A 17,101-nucleotide genomic window follows, 5' to 3' on the forward strand; every position below is an offset into this window, starting at 1 on the left:
AATGGATAAATATTGTTGTTTATTACTGACCATGGTAGTTATTCGGTCCAATTGCAGGTTGCTAGTGTTGATGCACAGAGCAGATTCCACCCGTGTGGCCTCAGGCTGAGTGGTTTCCTGACCCCCTTTCCCTCCCGTCCTGTCGGTGTAACAATGCTCGCAGTGTTAACGTTCACATTCCACAGGCCCGAAGACCATTGATCTCCTGCTTGCCCCGGAGTGCGAACATCCTTGTAGAATTTTATTGTTTCGACGCAGCCTTCCAAATCCTAATGTTTTGTGTCTGTCTGAAACGCGGGCCTCACCTGAGCTGAGAAGTGGCTGCTTTCGTAATGTTTTAGCTGGAGTCTGAGTTGTAAACAGAATTCCAGCCTCCACCCGTGCTTGTTGGGCTGCAGGATGGGCCTGGGGCTGTTTCCATGGGGCCACACCTGCCGGTCTCTGTGCGAAAGTTTAGACATTCAAGTCGGCTAAATACTTTCTGGTATTCTCTCTCTCTCATTGGAAAATAAGGGATTGTCTTATATTTGGGGTCACTTTCTAGTCAGTCACCAATAATAATTACTATTTTTAAACAGAAACTGAGGCTTTTCGAAGAGCTTGAAGACACGTGGCTTCCTTATCTGACCCCCAAAGACGATGAGTTCTATCAGCAGGTAAGGCCTTTGAAATACCTTTGTCAGCCCTAACCAGTTTGGCTCAGTGGATGGAGCTTCGGCCTGCGGACTGAAAGGTCCCGGGTTCGATTCCGGTCAAGGGCATGTACCTTGGTTGTGGGCACATTCCCAGTAGGAGGTGTGCAGGAGGCGGCTGATCCATGTTTCTCTCATCGATGTTTCTAACTCTCTATCCCTCTCCCTTCCTCTCTGTAAAAAATCAATAAAATATGTTTAAAAAAGAAAGAAAAAAAAGAAATACCTTTGTTCGTTTCTAGGGATTTGTTTTGCTCTACATAAGTTTCCCTCCTCCTCCTCCTCCTCCCCCTCCTCCCCCCTCCCCCTCCTCCCCCCTCCCCCTTCGCATTCTTGCTCTTTCTGGAACAAACCAAGCACACTCCTGCCCCAAGGCCTTTGCACTCAATGTTCCCTCAGCCTGGCACTCTCTCCCGCCCTAGGTATCTGCAGGGCTTGTCTGCTCATTTCCTGCTTCCTCTGTTCAGCCGTCACCTGATCAGAGAGGCCTTCTGACACCCTGTGTAAAGCAGCGCCCTTCACCCCGCTCCCCTGCCCGACTTACTGGGCTTTATGTTTCCCCACAGCACGCAGTACAATCTCAAATGCTATATATTTTATGAAATAAACAAGCACGCACTAGATAAATAAGTAAAGTCCTGTATGAGTTGCAAGCTATATATAGTATTTGCTTCTATCTTGTATATATAAACAGCTCCCTGAGAGAGTATAGAAGGCTTGGTCTCTCCGTCTTCCCAGTACCTAGTGCTTGGCACGTGGTATGTGCTCAATAAATATGGATTCAATAAATGAAGGTTTTCCAGATCCCCGGCCTAACTATTTATCTCCTGCCCCCCGAGCAGTACATTCCTACGTCCACTGAGATGAGCCTTTCTCTAACTTTCGGTGTATATTTCTGTCTGTCCTGTTAAACGGAGAGATGCTATCATACAGGGCCTAGCCTGGCCCGTTTGAAATGAATAAAACTAAAAAAAAAAAAAAAAAAAAAGACCGTACCCTTTTATGTAGTGATGTTTACTTTGAATTTACATTAGTTCACACAAACACTCCATCCATGCTTTTGTTCCGGCCCTCCGGTCCAGTTTAAGAACCCATTGTGGCCCTCGAGTCAAAAAGTTTGCCCACCCCTGGGCCTGTGTTAGCATTGTATTCATGACACCTTAGAACAGTGATGGCGAACCTTTTGAGCTCAGCGTGTCAGCATTTTGAAAAACCCTAACTTAACTCTGGTGCCGTGTCACATATAGAAATTTTTTGATATTTGCAACCATAGTAAAACAAAGATGTATATTTTTGATATTTATTTTATATATTGAGGTGCCATTTAACAAAGAAAAATCAACCAAAAAAATGAGTTCACACGCGTGTCGTAGGTTCGCCATCACTGCCTTAGACAGTGTCTGGTGCATAGTGGATATTCGCTAAGCTTTAAATAATTTTGTAAGAACTATCAAATGAACGAAGGAACGAACATACTTCTGTGTATCACTTTGTAGCAAACCACATGCCAGCATGTGTGAATTTCTGTAGAGTGCAAGATGTAAAGTGTTACCAGGAGAACCTACGAACCGCCAGTTTAGAAACCTACTCCCATCAGATCGATGTATCCTAGGACTTTTGAATGAAGGGCATTTCCCAAGACCCTTGAAGGTTTTAAATTTTACTTCACTCTCCCTAGGCCAAGTTCCACTGGGCATCGCTTAGGAGCGCCTCCGGGGACTGGTTTCTTACTCACTTAGCACCATGTCTGACTGCTCTGTCTGATAACATTCTCTCAGCAGCATCCCTTGATCTGAGAGGAAGGAGTAGAATTTTCATAGGATGCTGTAAAGTAGGGAGAATACAAAACTTATTCTCCAGAGAACCTAGAGTTCCACATCGTCCAGCCGTCGATGAAGGCCGGGCACGTTGGCGATTTATATCTCAAGTACCTTTCCAAATGCTTATTAAACAATACGATCATCCTGTGTGTCGTTTTAAGGATCTCAAGAAATATATTATGTGGCCCAACAACTATTAATATAATTGCATGACTGCATACGCCCTGGAAAAACTTTAATGGGATTAAATGAAAAAGATTTTTCCCGGGTATTTGGGAATCTGCCAACGGCTGTCCCAATTACCGTGCGGTATCTGATGCTCTGCGTGTAACTGTCCAAAACGGAACGTGAACTGTTTTGTTGACTAGAATTAATTAATATTAAATTACTGGATGTTCAGTTCTTTTCCAAAGTTACACGCTGTTCTATTTAAAGAAGAAATTAACAAACTCTATCCAGCACTTTTATGTATCTGGCACTAATCTAATTATTCTATAAATATTAAGAGAGGGCATTCAGGTTCCATGTTTTTTTTTTCTCTTGCATATTACTTTTTGAGATAGTGATGATATTAGCCAAGTGTTCTTATATGTATTTATTGTAATCAAAATTGCCTACATTTATCTTTGCAAATTTGAAAAACATACAGCTATCTAAGGAAGACAATTGAAATTATGCCCAAGTTCACTAACTACCCCAGAGATAAGCACCCTAAACTTTTGGCCATATTTTTCTCCGTCTTTTTTTTTTTTTTCTGTGAGTGTTTACATATCTTCATTTTTGAAATGAAACTAGGATCCGATTGCCTAATTATCTTGTTACCAATTTCTTGTAAAATAGTTGTTTTGTGTGTGTGTGTGTGTGTGTGTGTGTGTTTTTACATAAAATGATACAAAAATTCTTCTAAAGTGTGTCACTTTATTACTTCACGACATGAATGATGTACTAATTCCCTTCTAACATGCTGCTGGGCATTTCCGTGTTCAGTTTTTAATCATAAGACATAGGATGAATATCCTTATACTCTTGATACATTTCTCTCTTTCCCCATGATGCACTCTTCCAAGTAGAACGCTGTTTTTAACGTCGAGGTATTTACATGTGATCCTCATGGTTACGTGAATTTCCCAGGTCCTCAGAGTTACAGTTCCCCTGTGTTAAATGTATTTTCTGTGGTCTCCAGCCACAGAATAGATCGAACAATACCAGCAAGAGTGGTGTGTGTGTATGTCTTCTGTCCGTTTTCTCTCTCTGAAGCAGTGAGTTCTAAACAGAGTTCCTGGGCATTGCCTTAATTTTCTTTCTGCTTCGCGTGAAGGCCCCTGGCAGTGACACTGGAATTGCTACCGTGTCCTCCTCGGTTACCTTGACAGGCAGACAGGTGCTTCACCTGGGGGACTTGCTCTGAGGAGAACCAGTTTAGCGGTAAAACTAGTGACGTGGCGCCAGAAGGTTCTGTGTCTTGCTCACTGGTTTACACCGCCGCCTCCATGAGCTGTGCAAACAGAAGGGAGATATTTCTGTTTTCATTTCCAATCTGGATAAACGAGGGCTAGAAACGGGGAATTCTGAACGGGTGCCCGACAGCCTCTGTGGCCGTCCCCAGGGGCGTGCCGTCCAACTCCGCTCCGTGTCGCTTTAAATTTATGATCACACACCTCAGAGGGGCACGCCGAGAAGCAAGGCATGCCCACTGTGCTTCCCTGCTACCCCACATCCCCCCACTCAGACCTGCCTCTGATTTCTGCTGCTTCTACTACTTCCTGAGACGTCCTTCCTGCCTTCTGTTTGCCACACCAGCCAGGGTCGGCCAGGTAACGCCGCAGTAACAGACAGCCCCTCAATCTCAGCGCCTTCCCCCAGCGATGTTGCTTGTTCATGTCACACATCATGTGTGTGCCGGCGGGAAGTCGCTACCCGTTAAAGCAGCCCCTGAGGAGTTCAGGCAGCCGCCGGCTGGTGACTGTGCCAAAGGGAAGACGGTTCCGGAGGGTCTGGCACTGGCGATGAAACGCTCTAGGCTAGAAGTGACAGCCATCATTCCTCATTGAGCACAAGTGGTCCTAGGCTTCACCCAACACGAGGGACCAGCGGGCGTCATTCTACATGGGGGACAGGGGACGAGTCCAGAACTATTTGGTAAACAGCCCTAATGACCAGCACATATTCTTCTTAGCTGCTGATTCGTTTTACGTTTTCACCGAGAAGTGCCCTTCCCTCCCCACCCCGTTCAAAAATACCCTGAAGCTTCATCATCTGCCTATTATCAAATTTACTGTACAGTCCTATGAATGTACATCTTCTTTTTTAAAAGAAAATATTTTTATTGATTTCAGAGGTGAAGGGAGAAGGAGAAAGACATAAAAACATCAGTGATGAGAGAGAGTCATGGATTGGCTGCCTCCTGCATGCCCCCTACTGGGGATGGAGCCCGCAACCCGGGCCTGTGCCCTGACCGGGAATCGAACCATGACCTCCTGGTTCATGAGTCCACGCTCAAGCACTGCGCCACGCTGGCCGGGCGACAATTACTTCTTTTTAGATTTCCCCTGATGCTTACAAAGAAACATCCTTCTGCAAAGGCTACAATCGACACTCACTCTCGCTCTGGTTTGCAGTGGCAGCTGAAATACCCCAAGCTCGTCCTGCGCGAAGCCGGCAGCGTGCCCGAGGAGCTGCACAGAGAGGTGCAGGCGGCCTTCGCCACGCTGCACAAGCACGGCTGCCTGGCCCGGGACCTGGTGAGGGTCCAAGGCAAAGACCTGCTCACCCCGGTCGCGCGCCTCCTCGTCGGCAACCCGGGCTGCACCTACAAGTACCTGAACACCCGGCTCTTCACGGTGCCCTGGCCCGTGCGGGGCTCCAACATCAGCTACCACGAGGCGGAGGTCGCCGCTGCCTGCCAGACCCTCCTCAGCCTCAACAGCTACCTGCAGCTGGAGACCGTCCAGGCCTGGGAGGAGCTGGTCGCCAAAGAGAGAGCGAACATCGACGAGGTGCCCGTGTGCATCGGTCCCGACTTCGGCCTGGGGATTTTCGACGGGCCGGACGAAGCGGACATCCGGAGCCGGTCTGCGTACAACGTGACCTTGCTGAACTTCATGGATCCCCAGAAAATGCCCTACCTGAAGGAGGAGCCTTATTTCGGCATGGGGAAGATGGCAGTGAGCTGGCACCACGACGAGAACCTGGTGGACAGGTCGGCGGTGGCCGTGTACAGTCACAGCTGCGAAGGTACGGTCCGCGCAGGGGACACGCGGCCCCGAGGCGGGCAGGACCGGAGCTGGGCAGGCTCTGGACCTGCCCGTGGGTGTGCTCACGGGTTTGTGTGCTTGGGTTTGTATGTGTGTGGTCCCAGGTGTTGCGTGTGTTGTGTGTGTGCGTGCGTGTGTGTGTGTGTCCTCTTTAGGTTGGCCACAGCCACGTACCTGCAGGATACAGCTGTGCTGTCTGGCTCACTGTCACCCTGTGCACAGAGAGGATGTGGTCGCGTGGCAGCACGGCTGTCATTTCGTCCCTCCCGTGCCCCCGGAGAGCCAGGTGCCTTTGTCTAAAGCCCAGAGTAGATTGTATAGTTGCTCTAATTAACTTGCTGATAGAAAGGGCTGGGAAAAGCAAAAGCTGTCAAGTCTTTGCAGGTTCCCCCAGGTGCACATGTCCCGTCTCGCCAAAATGTTTTATTACGGTTGACATCACTGTCTTGTCAAATAGGGACCTGTTCTTGGCTTCATCCCGTTCCGACTCCTGCCCTTCCTTGCAGACGCCAGCGAGGTGGGCTCTGTAAGCAGGCAGTCCTCACTGTTCAGGAAACGCTCTGGCCCCCCGCCCCCACCCCACCCCCACCCCCACCCCATCCCTTCTGCGGGTTTAGAACTACTAGGGTGCATGTGGCAAACCCGTCCTAGCGCTTCCTGAAGTCTGGTCCCCTCAGAACACAGACCAGCGGCTACATTTTGTGTGTGGCCCATCCCGATTTTCCTCCTATTGTTCAGTTTCTGTGTATTTAGGGTCTCTATTGGTTTCCAGAACAGGACTATTAAAAAGGTAGTTGACTCTGTGACCCAGCGTGACCACTGCCAACCTTCTTATCCGCCTGATCACTTGACAAAGGGCTCCAAGACCTCCGTTTCGCTTGCTTGCTTGCTTGTGTCTTCTCCTTGTGTATTGAAAGGTGCTTGGAGAACCAGAGTTCTAGATGTCGCCCGAGGGAATGAACTGGAACTTTTAAGGGTCACTGTTTCTGACAGCCGTTTAATTGGATCTGGTGGTGGTTGTTAGTTACTATTTTTTAATACTAAAATGACTTTTGGAAAGGGGATTTGAAAAAGAAATTCCCATGGCTCTGTCTTTAAATTTCTTACCATTCCCCCGTTGTAGAATACCCCTCAGGATCGCCACACTATTTTCTAACTTTCCCTGGTGCCCGCGGCCCGAAACAAGGAACCGGTTCTGCGGCTGGAAATTTCACGGGCTGCCTTGGCGTCCTGAATAATGAATGATGCGGCCCCAAGACACTTGCTCCCGGGGGAGTTGATGCGGCCCTCCTGGGAGGACCTGGGACCCGCTGCTCTTTCAGAAGGCCTTGCCAGGGCCTTAGGAACTATCGCATCCACGAACTCTGATGCGAGCCAACCGTGGAGGCCGTTTGCGTGGTTCCTAAGGAGGCCGCGCTGTGAAAGGGAGGCAGTGGCGTGTGGTGGCCCGGCGGCCACAGAGGTGTCTTTGTGCTCCCGGTCCGGTCTGCCCGCAGCTTAATAGTCCCATTGTCCTCCCAGAGCGTGGGTGACCGAGCGGTTCCTGAAGTCTAGAATATCTCTCAGAAAGGAATTTAAGTGTTTAATGAATAGCTCCTGTGGTCGGGAGTAGTGAAGGCTGATCAAGTGCCTTTATCTATTTATGTGTCTAAATAAATAGATCAAGGTTTGTCCAAGATACAGGTCTATTTATTCAGACACATGAATAGATACAGGTTTGTCCTGCGGTTATCCCCGGGAGGAGGGAACCACCGATTTGGAACCTGCAAGCCCCCCGAGAGTCCCTGAAGTCTCTCTAACAATAACAGCAATACGGGGAGCACTCCTTTATGGGGCACCTCCTATGTGCCGGCTGGTGTAAGCATTTTACATGTATGAGCTCATTCGATTTTTACAACAACGCCATGGGCAAAGTACTGCTCTCATCCTTTTACAGGCAAGGAAACGGAGGCAAGAAGGATGGTTGGCTTTTGCTCGGCTACACAGCTACGAATGAGTAGAGCTCGGATTGCAACGTCGGCACTTCGGCTTCAGAGCCTTACAGCTTTGGCCGAATGCCTTATAAGCATTTCCTGTCCCCGCAGTGTAGATATCTCTGGGATCCGGGTTTTTTAAATGCCCCCCTCGCCCTAGCTGGTTTGGCTCCAGTGGATAGAGCATCAGCCTAAGTCCCAGGTTCGATTCCTGGTCAGGGCACATGCCCGGGTTGTGGGCTCGATCCCCAGGAGGGGGTGTGCGGGAGGCAGCCGATCAATGATTCTCTCTCATCATTGATGTTTCTCCCTCCCCCTCTCCTTTCCTCTCTGACATCAATAGAAATATATTTACAAAAAGCGCACCTCTGGACAGGTTAAGGGAATGTTCTCCTCGCTTTTCCTTGGAGGTCCTGCTAACCTCGCGTCTCTCCCCCCACAGCATCTGTCTGCACAGGCTCTGGGTGAGCAGAATGCATCAGCTCTGTGCCGCGGAACCTTTCTCCAGGCCTCTGGCCACATGCACGCTGTCGGGTCAGGTGGTTGGCAACTCATGTGCCTTGAAACTTTGTGATGGTGCATTTCTCTCAAGTGACTTCTTCCAGGTGACAGGCGACACGCTTCGTTCTCTGGCCTCCTTAGACTCCTGCCAGAGGCACGTTAAGGTGCACTCGAGGAGAGCCATTTAGGCTAAAATCGTGTTTGGGGTTCGGGAGGGCTCAAAAGGGCCAAGAGCGGACGTTTCAGACAGCTGCGCTGCTTTCCGTGCCCTGGCACTTGTTCGCTGAGCGTCCTCGAAGGGAAGTTCTGTTCTAGACGGTACGGAGACTCCAAAGGTAGGTCAGCTGCCCCTCTGGCCTTGAGGGGACGGGTGAGGGGAGGTGTGCTCTGGGGACCATAATGACGGAAGGACCGAGCATCTGCTCTGGGAGGGTCTTTGGAGTCACCTGGCCGAAGCCTCTCACCCCGCCTATGAGAACATGGAGGTGGGAGAAGGGACGTGGCCTGTCCAGGGTCACAGGGTTTCTCAGTGCCGCGAGAGCGTTAGGTGCCGCGGGGAAGGTTCCTGTGAGACGCACGCAGGGGGAGTTCGGAAGAGAAGCGGCTCCTTCCCGCTGAGGTTCAATCCGGGGGGCGCTGCGGGTCTCTCTGGGCTTTGCTCCCAATACCTGTTCCCAGTGAAGCCTTCGTGTAGGTTTATAACGAGCCGCCGCCCCTCTTCGGTGTAGCTCCGTGTCTAGGGGTCATTGAGAAGTAATTTGTCTAGGATCCGTGTAATTACACCCTAAATTCACTGGCTTCCCAAGCAGCCCTAGGTAATAGATCTCCCCGGTGGGAAGATTGAAATGGTACAATTTTTAATCAGGAGTGGCTTTGGGGAGCCATGTGTAAATAGACAGAGTATTTGATTTTTCTCTTCTAGCTCTGCTGGCAGTCCCTCGTGTCACCAGGGAAGGTGTTAGAGACCCATCGTTTCAGACGGCCCCACCCCTTGTTCCTGGGCGGGAACGCCCCCAGAAAAAGGTCGCTGACACACAATAACGATTGGTTACTCACCATTTCTGTTTCCTTGGAAGGACGTCTTCTGTGACTCTGTCTTTCCAGGGAAAACAATTCTGAATTGAATGGCCAGGTTGCCAGACATTGCAGATTCTTGGCATTAATTTCTCGGTCTCCCATGAAGGGCCAAAGAGGAAAAAAAGGGGAGGCGGTGGTGACGGGGTGAAAAGTGCGTCCTGCTTCGCTCCTTCCAGGCCTCCGAGAGCAGCTTCCGGTTCTGAGCTGGGACTGACCGGGTCTCGTTCCCTTTTCCCTTCACACTTACCCGAGTTCTCCATTTTCACTTTGGGAACCTGTGCAGAAAAAGTACACCAGGTCTGCCCACGGAGGCGTCTGCCCTCCCAGGATCGGTCCGAACAGCAGCCCTGATGTACCGGGAGGCGTGAGCGTCTTCCGCCGCCCGCAATGGAAGGCTAGATCCCTCCTGCGTCCACAGAGCCCTCCAGGCCCTCCAGGCCCTGGCCTCTGCCCGCCTCTCTTGCCTCTTCTCTTGCGAATCCACGCGTTCATGTGATGCCTCTGCAGCTCAGCATCGATGATGTTCTCGTGTAGAATTTTTTTTTTAATATATGTTTATTGATTTCAGAGAGGAAGGGAGAAGGAGAGAGAGATAGAAACATCAATGATGAGAGAGAATCATTGATCGGCTGCCTCCTGCACTTCCCCACAGGTGATCGAGCCTGCAACCTGGGCATGTACCCTGACTGGGAATCGAACTGTGACCTCCCTGGTTCATAGGTCAATGCTCAACCACAGAGCGACGCCCGCCGGGCAGCATTGATGATGGTCTTGTCCATCCACCCGCCGTTCCCCTCCTCCTGTGTCCTCCCAACCTCACACCTTCCCATTTCACCTTCTGTCTCCCTCCATTTTACAGCACGGATTCCTGGAATCTAAAAACAAAGCAAACCAACAAAACAAGAACAGACTCATAGAAACAGAGACCAAAGGGATGGTTACGAGAAGGGTGGGGCTGAGGGGATGGGTGGAAAGGGGAAGGGGACTGTACTCGATAACGTGATCAGTGTCCATGCTGACCGATGATTACTAGAATTTGTGGGTTGATCACAATTTAAGATATGCAACTGTTAGATCACTGTATCATGCACCTGAAACCAATATAACCAGTATAAGATTGTGTATCAAGTATACTTACATGAAAAAAATAAATTAATAAAACAGCAACACAGGTTCCCCATCCCAGACAGTGGGATGTCATAGGTGAGCCCTGGGCACAGAAAGCATCATTAGGCTTCATAGACCAGCTGACCACGTGCGACTTCCGGCTGCTTCATAGACCAGCTGACCACGTGCGACTTCCGGCTCTCTCCTGCCCTGAGATCTGTGATGGGATTAGGAAGGGACCTGCTACCTCAGCCTTTCTGGGTGTGGGGCTCAGGGAGCAGAGAAAATAATTGGCAGGGCCAGAGCCTTAGAAATCTTAGCGCTCGGCCAAGGAAACAGGCCCATTTTGTTAATGTGTGGCGATGATGAATATGTCCTTACATACCAGGGAAACCATGGACACACAATATTAATGGTGTTATTATGAATTGTGGTACGAAAATCCAAGCGATATATTTTGATTACAACTGTCATCTCTTCCTTCCTGCTCGGGCTTCTTAGTTTCCTGCGTAACAGTGGCTGCATTTAGCTTTTAAAATGGTCAATGTATTGGACGACATACACCTTTCATTAAAGTGGAGCTAATTTTTTCTAAACACGATGTAGCATAAAAAAAATCAAATTGATTGGTTGGGGGAGGGGTGAGTGTTAGATATTAAAAACTTACATTTAAACTGCGCCTTATAAAAATATATATATATATTTTTTAATTTTATTTGGACCTTCGTGGGAGGGAGCTGGGAATGCAGCACACACCTGAGACCCTTACAATCCTCTCCGTGTTACAGAGGCTTCCAGGCAAGTAGCAGCCTATCGCCTCTGCTCGTTTCCACAATAACACAGGGCAGAGTCCTGGCTCGCAGTTGCTATAGGTAATTGCAAGTGGGCTTTATTGAGAAAGCGAGCAACACTATACTGACACAATAAAAAAATGTATCAGACCGACAGGGTCTCTCCTCCCGCCCCGTCCCAAGGGGAACCAAAGTTTCAGCGGAACAGTATTTTAATGAGCACATTTGGGAGGTGCTGGATTTATGGGAGACATCGGGGAACACTGATGGCCAATTACCGTCTCTGCTGGGCGCTCAGGACTTTATTGGTGCCACACTGAGGGGAGTGTGAGGGTGAGAGTTCGAGGGGCCAGCGGCCAGCCAGCCTGTCAGCCTATCAAGGTGACCACTTCGGAGAATAACCTTTCTCCGTGGTATGAAAACCGCCTGAAAATCGCTGTCTTTGGAGCTTAAAGTCACCTTTTTGAAAGTTGGGTTATGGTTGATTTGACCAGAGAGGGACAGAAACCTGTGGATGGATATCGAGGTTATTTCTGATTTTTTGCTCTTATGAACACTGCTAAAATATATGTCCTTGCTCAGAAGTCGTTTTGCAATCTCTGCATGTAGAAATGTTAGCATACATTCATAAAAGGGGAATTGTGGGGCTCCTCTAAGTTCAAAGGGGTTCTGTGTTTGTAATTTTGATTGTCAAATTGTCCTCTATAGAGGTGAGGCGTGTGCCATTTTGCTAGCACCATACTTTATCAAAGTGTTTGTTATTTTCTGATCTGATAGGTGAAAAACACCTACTGGGGCTTTAATTTGAACTTACGTGAATAAGTTTGAATGTCTTTTTGATGTTTACAAACTCATTTTATCTCCTTTTATGGGGTTTATCTTCATGACTTTCACCCATTCTATTTGACTATCGATGTTTATCCTATTGATGCTTAGAGAGTTGGTGACGCCTGCTTACTTATGTTTTCATGTGAATTGTTTAATCAGCTTACTTAGTTACCAACCCCATTCACCTAAAAATCAGTCCTGTTGGTCTTTTTTTTTAATTGTATTTGTGTCAAATTTATAGACGAATTTAGGGGAGAACTGACATTTCCATGATGTTTAGTCTTATTTCCTAAGAAAATAGTATGTCATCACATTTGTTTAAATATTCTTTTGTGTCCTTTAATAATATTTTAAATTTTTCTTCATATAGACAATGCATGTATAAACTAGGATATTTTTATATACACTCTTTGTAGCTAGAATTTTCTTAATTTGCCTGTTTCTTGGGATATATTTTCCAGGTTGATTTGCAGATAAATAATCATACCATTTGCACAAGAATATTTTTCTTATTAAAACATATTTCACCCCTTTTTGTGTCTAATTGGGGCTCCTCTATTATGCCACTCCAGAGGCACCGTTGTGTGGGCCATTCCTTCCAGAATAATGATGAATCGTTGTGGTGATAAAGGACATTGTCTTCTAATTCCTAACTTTGGGAATGTTTCTAATGTTTCCCTTTTAAAATACGATGCTGGCTTTGAGGTTGAGTAGCTTCGTATTTTATCATGTTAAGGAACTAGCCACGTATATCTATTTAATTGAGGTTTTCATTATGAAAGATATAGTTTGTTGAGTACATTTGTATATCTCTGGTGACATGATTTTTCCCCCATTTATGAATGTGATTAATTTTAGATATAAGTTTGTGCATATTGAACTATCCTTGTATTCCTGCAGTTAGTACTACTTGGTTCTGGCCCGTTATTCTTCTCATGTGCTGCTGGATTTGGATTCTGTTTTCTTATGTTATACTTAGGAATTTTGCATTGATTTTCAGATATGAGACTAGATGTGTGTGTGTATGTGTGTGTGTGTGTGTGTGTGTGTTTTGGATTTTGATACTATTCTATCTACATGGAAAGAATTTGGAAACTTTTCTCTTTCTATGCTCTTAAACAATTTAAAGTGTATTGAAATTACGCCTTCATTGTGTGGTAGTATTCTCCTTTGTAATTCTCTAGGCCTGTGTTTTCCTGAGAGAGGGTTCTTGGACAACTTCCTCTCTATCTTCTGTGTCTTGTTTAGCTTTTCTATCTCTTCTGGGGGGGCTTTGGTTATTTATATAGCCCTAAAAACTAACCATTTGATCTAGAGTTTTCTTACTTATTTGCAGGGAATTTAACAAAATAATCTTTCTCCCCTTGATATATGTGGTTAAAGTTTTTTGATGAAAAAATAAGTGACGCTAAAAACGACCTAAAGAATGTGTGTCTTTAAAAATGTGATATAAAAGGAAGACACTTTCATTCAGACTTCAGTTACTCCTGAGATAACTGCTATGGCGCCCAGAACCTCAGATGTTTGAAACCCCTCCTCTCTGATCACCCTGTGTCTTTCGACAGGCCCGGAAGAGGACAGCAAGGAGGACTCTCCCCTCGAAGGCAGAGATCCTGACACCTGGCATGTTGGTTTCAAGATCTCCTGGGACATAGAGACACCTGGTTTGGCGATACCCCTTCACCAGGGAGACTGCTACTTTATGCTCGGTAATTAGGAGGACTGAGCCACATTGATGCTCTGTTGTCTAAGTTTTACGTCACTGGGTACATATTTTGAACGTTTTTTGCCTTTTATGTATTTTATAGTGAAAAGGAAACTTATACATGTAACTAGTTTGTTTATTTGGTTTTTTTTTTGAGATATTGCTGATTTTTAAAAGTTACTTTTCCTTCTCCATGTTATTGGAGTTCCACAAATGTTGTGAATGCTTTTCAGGAGTCTTCATCAGAGCCACTAAATCACCTAACTACATCCACTGTGAACTTATAAAATGACTAGAGGCCTGGTGCACGAAATTCATGCATGGGTAGGGTCCGTAGGCCTGGCCAGTGATCAGGGCCGATCGGGGCCTTCTGGCTGCTGGCTGGGGCCTTCCTTCATTCCGCGCTGTCCCCTGGTGGTCAGCTCACGTCATAGCGAGCGATCGAACTCCTGAGGGGACAATTTGCATATTAGGTTCTTATATATAGTTGTCCCTGTCTATATAAGTTCTTAGTGAGCATGTTTGTTTTTTGTTTGTTTGTTTTTTTTTTCCCCAGTTTTGAATTTGGTTTATTCTCAGGAGCAGTTGACCTGACAGTGTGGTCTGTCTCCGCACTTGTCCTCTAGTATTTCTGGACACAGTATTTCAGCCATGGTTAAGCGAACCAAAGCTGTGCAGTTTGAGGAGCTTTGTTTTTGCTTCTTTGCTCTACGTGTCATGTTTTTGAGCATGCTACTTGTTTTTCATGGACTTCTAAAGCTTCTTAGGGTTTATTCTCTCCTTGGCCATAGCTCCTGTTTATTTTGGGTTTATCTCACACTTACCTACTGGGGCATCTACTCATGTGCTGGTAACAGGGTCAGGAAGCGGCATGGCCCCAACCTAGCATTTATGATCCAATTATTTCCCAGTGAATGAAGTATTTGCAGAGGGCCCACTATGTTCTACATGCTGCCCAAGGTTCCGGAGGAGACACTGCAGATGGGTAAACCTTGGTCCTTGCTTCTAGGAATTCACATTTGCAATAGGTCTCTAGGCCATATTTCCCAAATTTCAGTCATTCGCACACCAGCTCTGAGGTTCTTGGCATATCTGTGCTCTCCCTTACCCTCACTTATATAATGTTTCTCTCTAAATGAACTCACTTTTTGTTTCTTTATTGGAAAGAATTTATTTTAGTGGGAAGTTTTATATTACCATTTTAATGGAAAGCCAATATCATTTGGCATAATTTGAAAGTTTCATGAATCTATAAAGTAAACAGTATTGTGTCTGCTCCTTTTTTTTTTTTTTTTTTTTGCCGAGGATCCTGAGTCTGAGTCCTGTTCTGTCTTGTAAAGGGAGGTGAGTAACTGTAAGAGAGGAGTGCACTGTGTAAGGGCCCCTCCCTGAGACTCGCCTGGATGTCAGCAGTGGGAGGGGGAGATCTTTACAGAGGGAATGACCTCCTCACAGTGGGGTTCCCTGGTACTTCATGTGGTGTCCCTTTCCCTCTTAAATTCTTCTTGCGGGTTGATCCCTGCACTTGCTGAACATGGATCTAAGAAAGAAGACCGTAATAATCAGGCCCTTGCCTGTTTCAGTATATGCCTTTTTAGTCTTTTTTCTTTACATACATAGGTCCGGAACAATAGCAGTGTGTGAATAACAACCACATTTACTGGGGACTAATAGCAAATCAATCATTCTTTCAGTTCTCTCAGTAAGCCGAAGAAGTAGATCTTAGCGATATTGCAAAAAAAACCCAAAAAACAACAACAGAAAAACAAAACTTAAGGTTAGGTTGATGTGGTTACTAGTACAGCTAGTAAGAAGCATGGACTGGATATAGTCATTTTATCCCACTTGAGCTCTGTCACTGCAGGTCGGGCCATCCCTCCTCCCCCGATTCAGGCGCTGACCCCTGCTCTGGGCTTCGGTGCCCTCCGCCCCCTCCCCCAGCGTGGTGCCCATGACCCAAAGGTTCTAGGGCTAAATTGTTTGAGAGGGGAACAAAAGAAGGCAGTGCCAGTGGTCCATTTGACTCTTTCTTTTCCATTTCTTTTAAAAGTTATGTGTTTTTTATTCTTGCCTGAGAAGCAGGTTAATAATGAAAATATTAAATAATCCCATTGTCCTTTTGACTTATGTGTTATAATGCATACGCATTTAAAAATATACATTGGGTCCTTGTAGCTGTTGTAGGCGATGGATAGAAGAAGTGTTATTTTACAGACGCTCATAGCCAAGACATAATATCTAATCCTGACTTCCCAACTCCTGGCTTCAGATATGGGGAAGCAGCTGGTCCCTCCTGACCCAGGCCAAGCACAGCACGAGGTACCCAAGGTTTGCATCTAGAACATAATTTCTTATTAAGATATCATATTGAATTTGTACACAGAATTTTCCTCCAACTCCTCTTAAACAAAACCACTCCAACAAACAAAAATGCAACCGTGGTCACATGCTCCCTCTTTTCTGCACTTGCACAGTCCATATCCTACCAGGGGCCCCGCGCAGGGACCTGAGCCCGCACTGATATCTGAAATCTGAACTCCATAGCCCTTATGAAAAGGGAACAGTTTAGCTCAATTTATAATAATATATTGGTCTGCAGAGGAAGTGCAGGCTGAGCCCTGCTGTCTCAAGTCAATACTCGGGGGGTGTCTGATGGGGCGCGCGTCGGGTGCCTGCAATAAATCCAGCGCCCGCGCGGGTGAGTGAAGGCCCCGCCGGCGGTGCCCGAGGACACGCTTAACTGGAGTTGTCACGGTTTCACTTTGAAATCGGAATCTCTGCCCTAATCTCAGAGTTAGACATGACCAGATTTGCAAACAGATTTACAGTTTTCACTAATTTTCCAACCAGGACTTCAAAACACACTTAGAGAGGGGGATAAATAGACTCTGGGCTTGGCCAGGGCAGGGTGATTTACTTGGCACAGCTGTTTTCCATAGACGGCATGTAGCCCGGGACTTAGGGGCTTAGAGCGGCTCGGAGGCACTCCGTGGGTTTGTTTTTGTGTGGGACAGATTATACAGTTCAAGGGACATTGGCCCAATTAAGTTACTTAACCAGGTGCCGGGCGTGGGGCTGGGATGTTTTAGGACAAAGGCGAGTGCTAGGTGAACAATCGGGGCAAACCTCCCCCCCTCCCCCCGAATTTATTATTACTACTATTTACCTGTCACTAGTCATGACTCTGTTCTAGCCTGTCTCCCATGTTTCCTTAAGTCCAACTGTATCTCACTTTCAAATACCTGTTGTTACTGTGACGATCGGCTACTTGGTGGCTTCAGTTGCCCAGTAGAAATTCCACCGCAGAAAAAGAGCAAAATGCAAAACCCACTGAAACGCATGCTCTTTCTTTC

At 46.8% G+C, this 17,101-nt stretch overlaps 1 protein-coding gene across 6 annotated transcripts in view; it reads left to right on the top strand.

The window, feature by feature from the left end:
* FTO (FTO alpha-ketoglutarate dependent dioxygenase) overlaps positions 1-17,101 on the top strand; it is a 442,045-nt gene that overhangs the window by 65,245 nt on the left and 359,699 nt on the right. For all 6 annotated transcript variants that reach the window (XR_013996928.1, XR_013996929.1, XM_081108555.1 and 3 more), the window contains 3 exons: positions 579-656; positions 5,131-5,746; positions 13,609-13,752. Coding sequence is in view for 4 of the 6 variants with exons in the window: in XM_081108555.1 (XP_080964681.1) it covers positions 579-656; positions 5,131-5,746; positions 13,609-13,752 (838 nt within the window). In the remaining 2 variants the exon portion in view is untranslated. The remainder of the gene's footprint in view (positions 1-578; positions 657-5,130; positions 5,747-13,608; positions 13,753-17,101) is intronic.

The sequence above is a fragment of the Myotis nattereri genome (genome assembly GCF_964212035.1).
Source record: "Myotis nattereri genome assembly, chromosome: 15".
Lineage (NCBI taxonomy): Eukaryota > Metazoa > Chordata > Mammalia > Chiroptera > Vespertilionidae > Myotis > Myotis nattereri.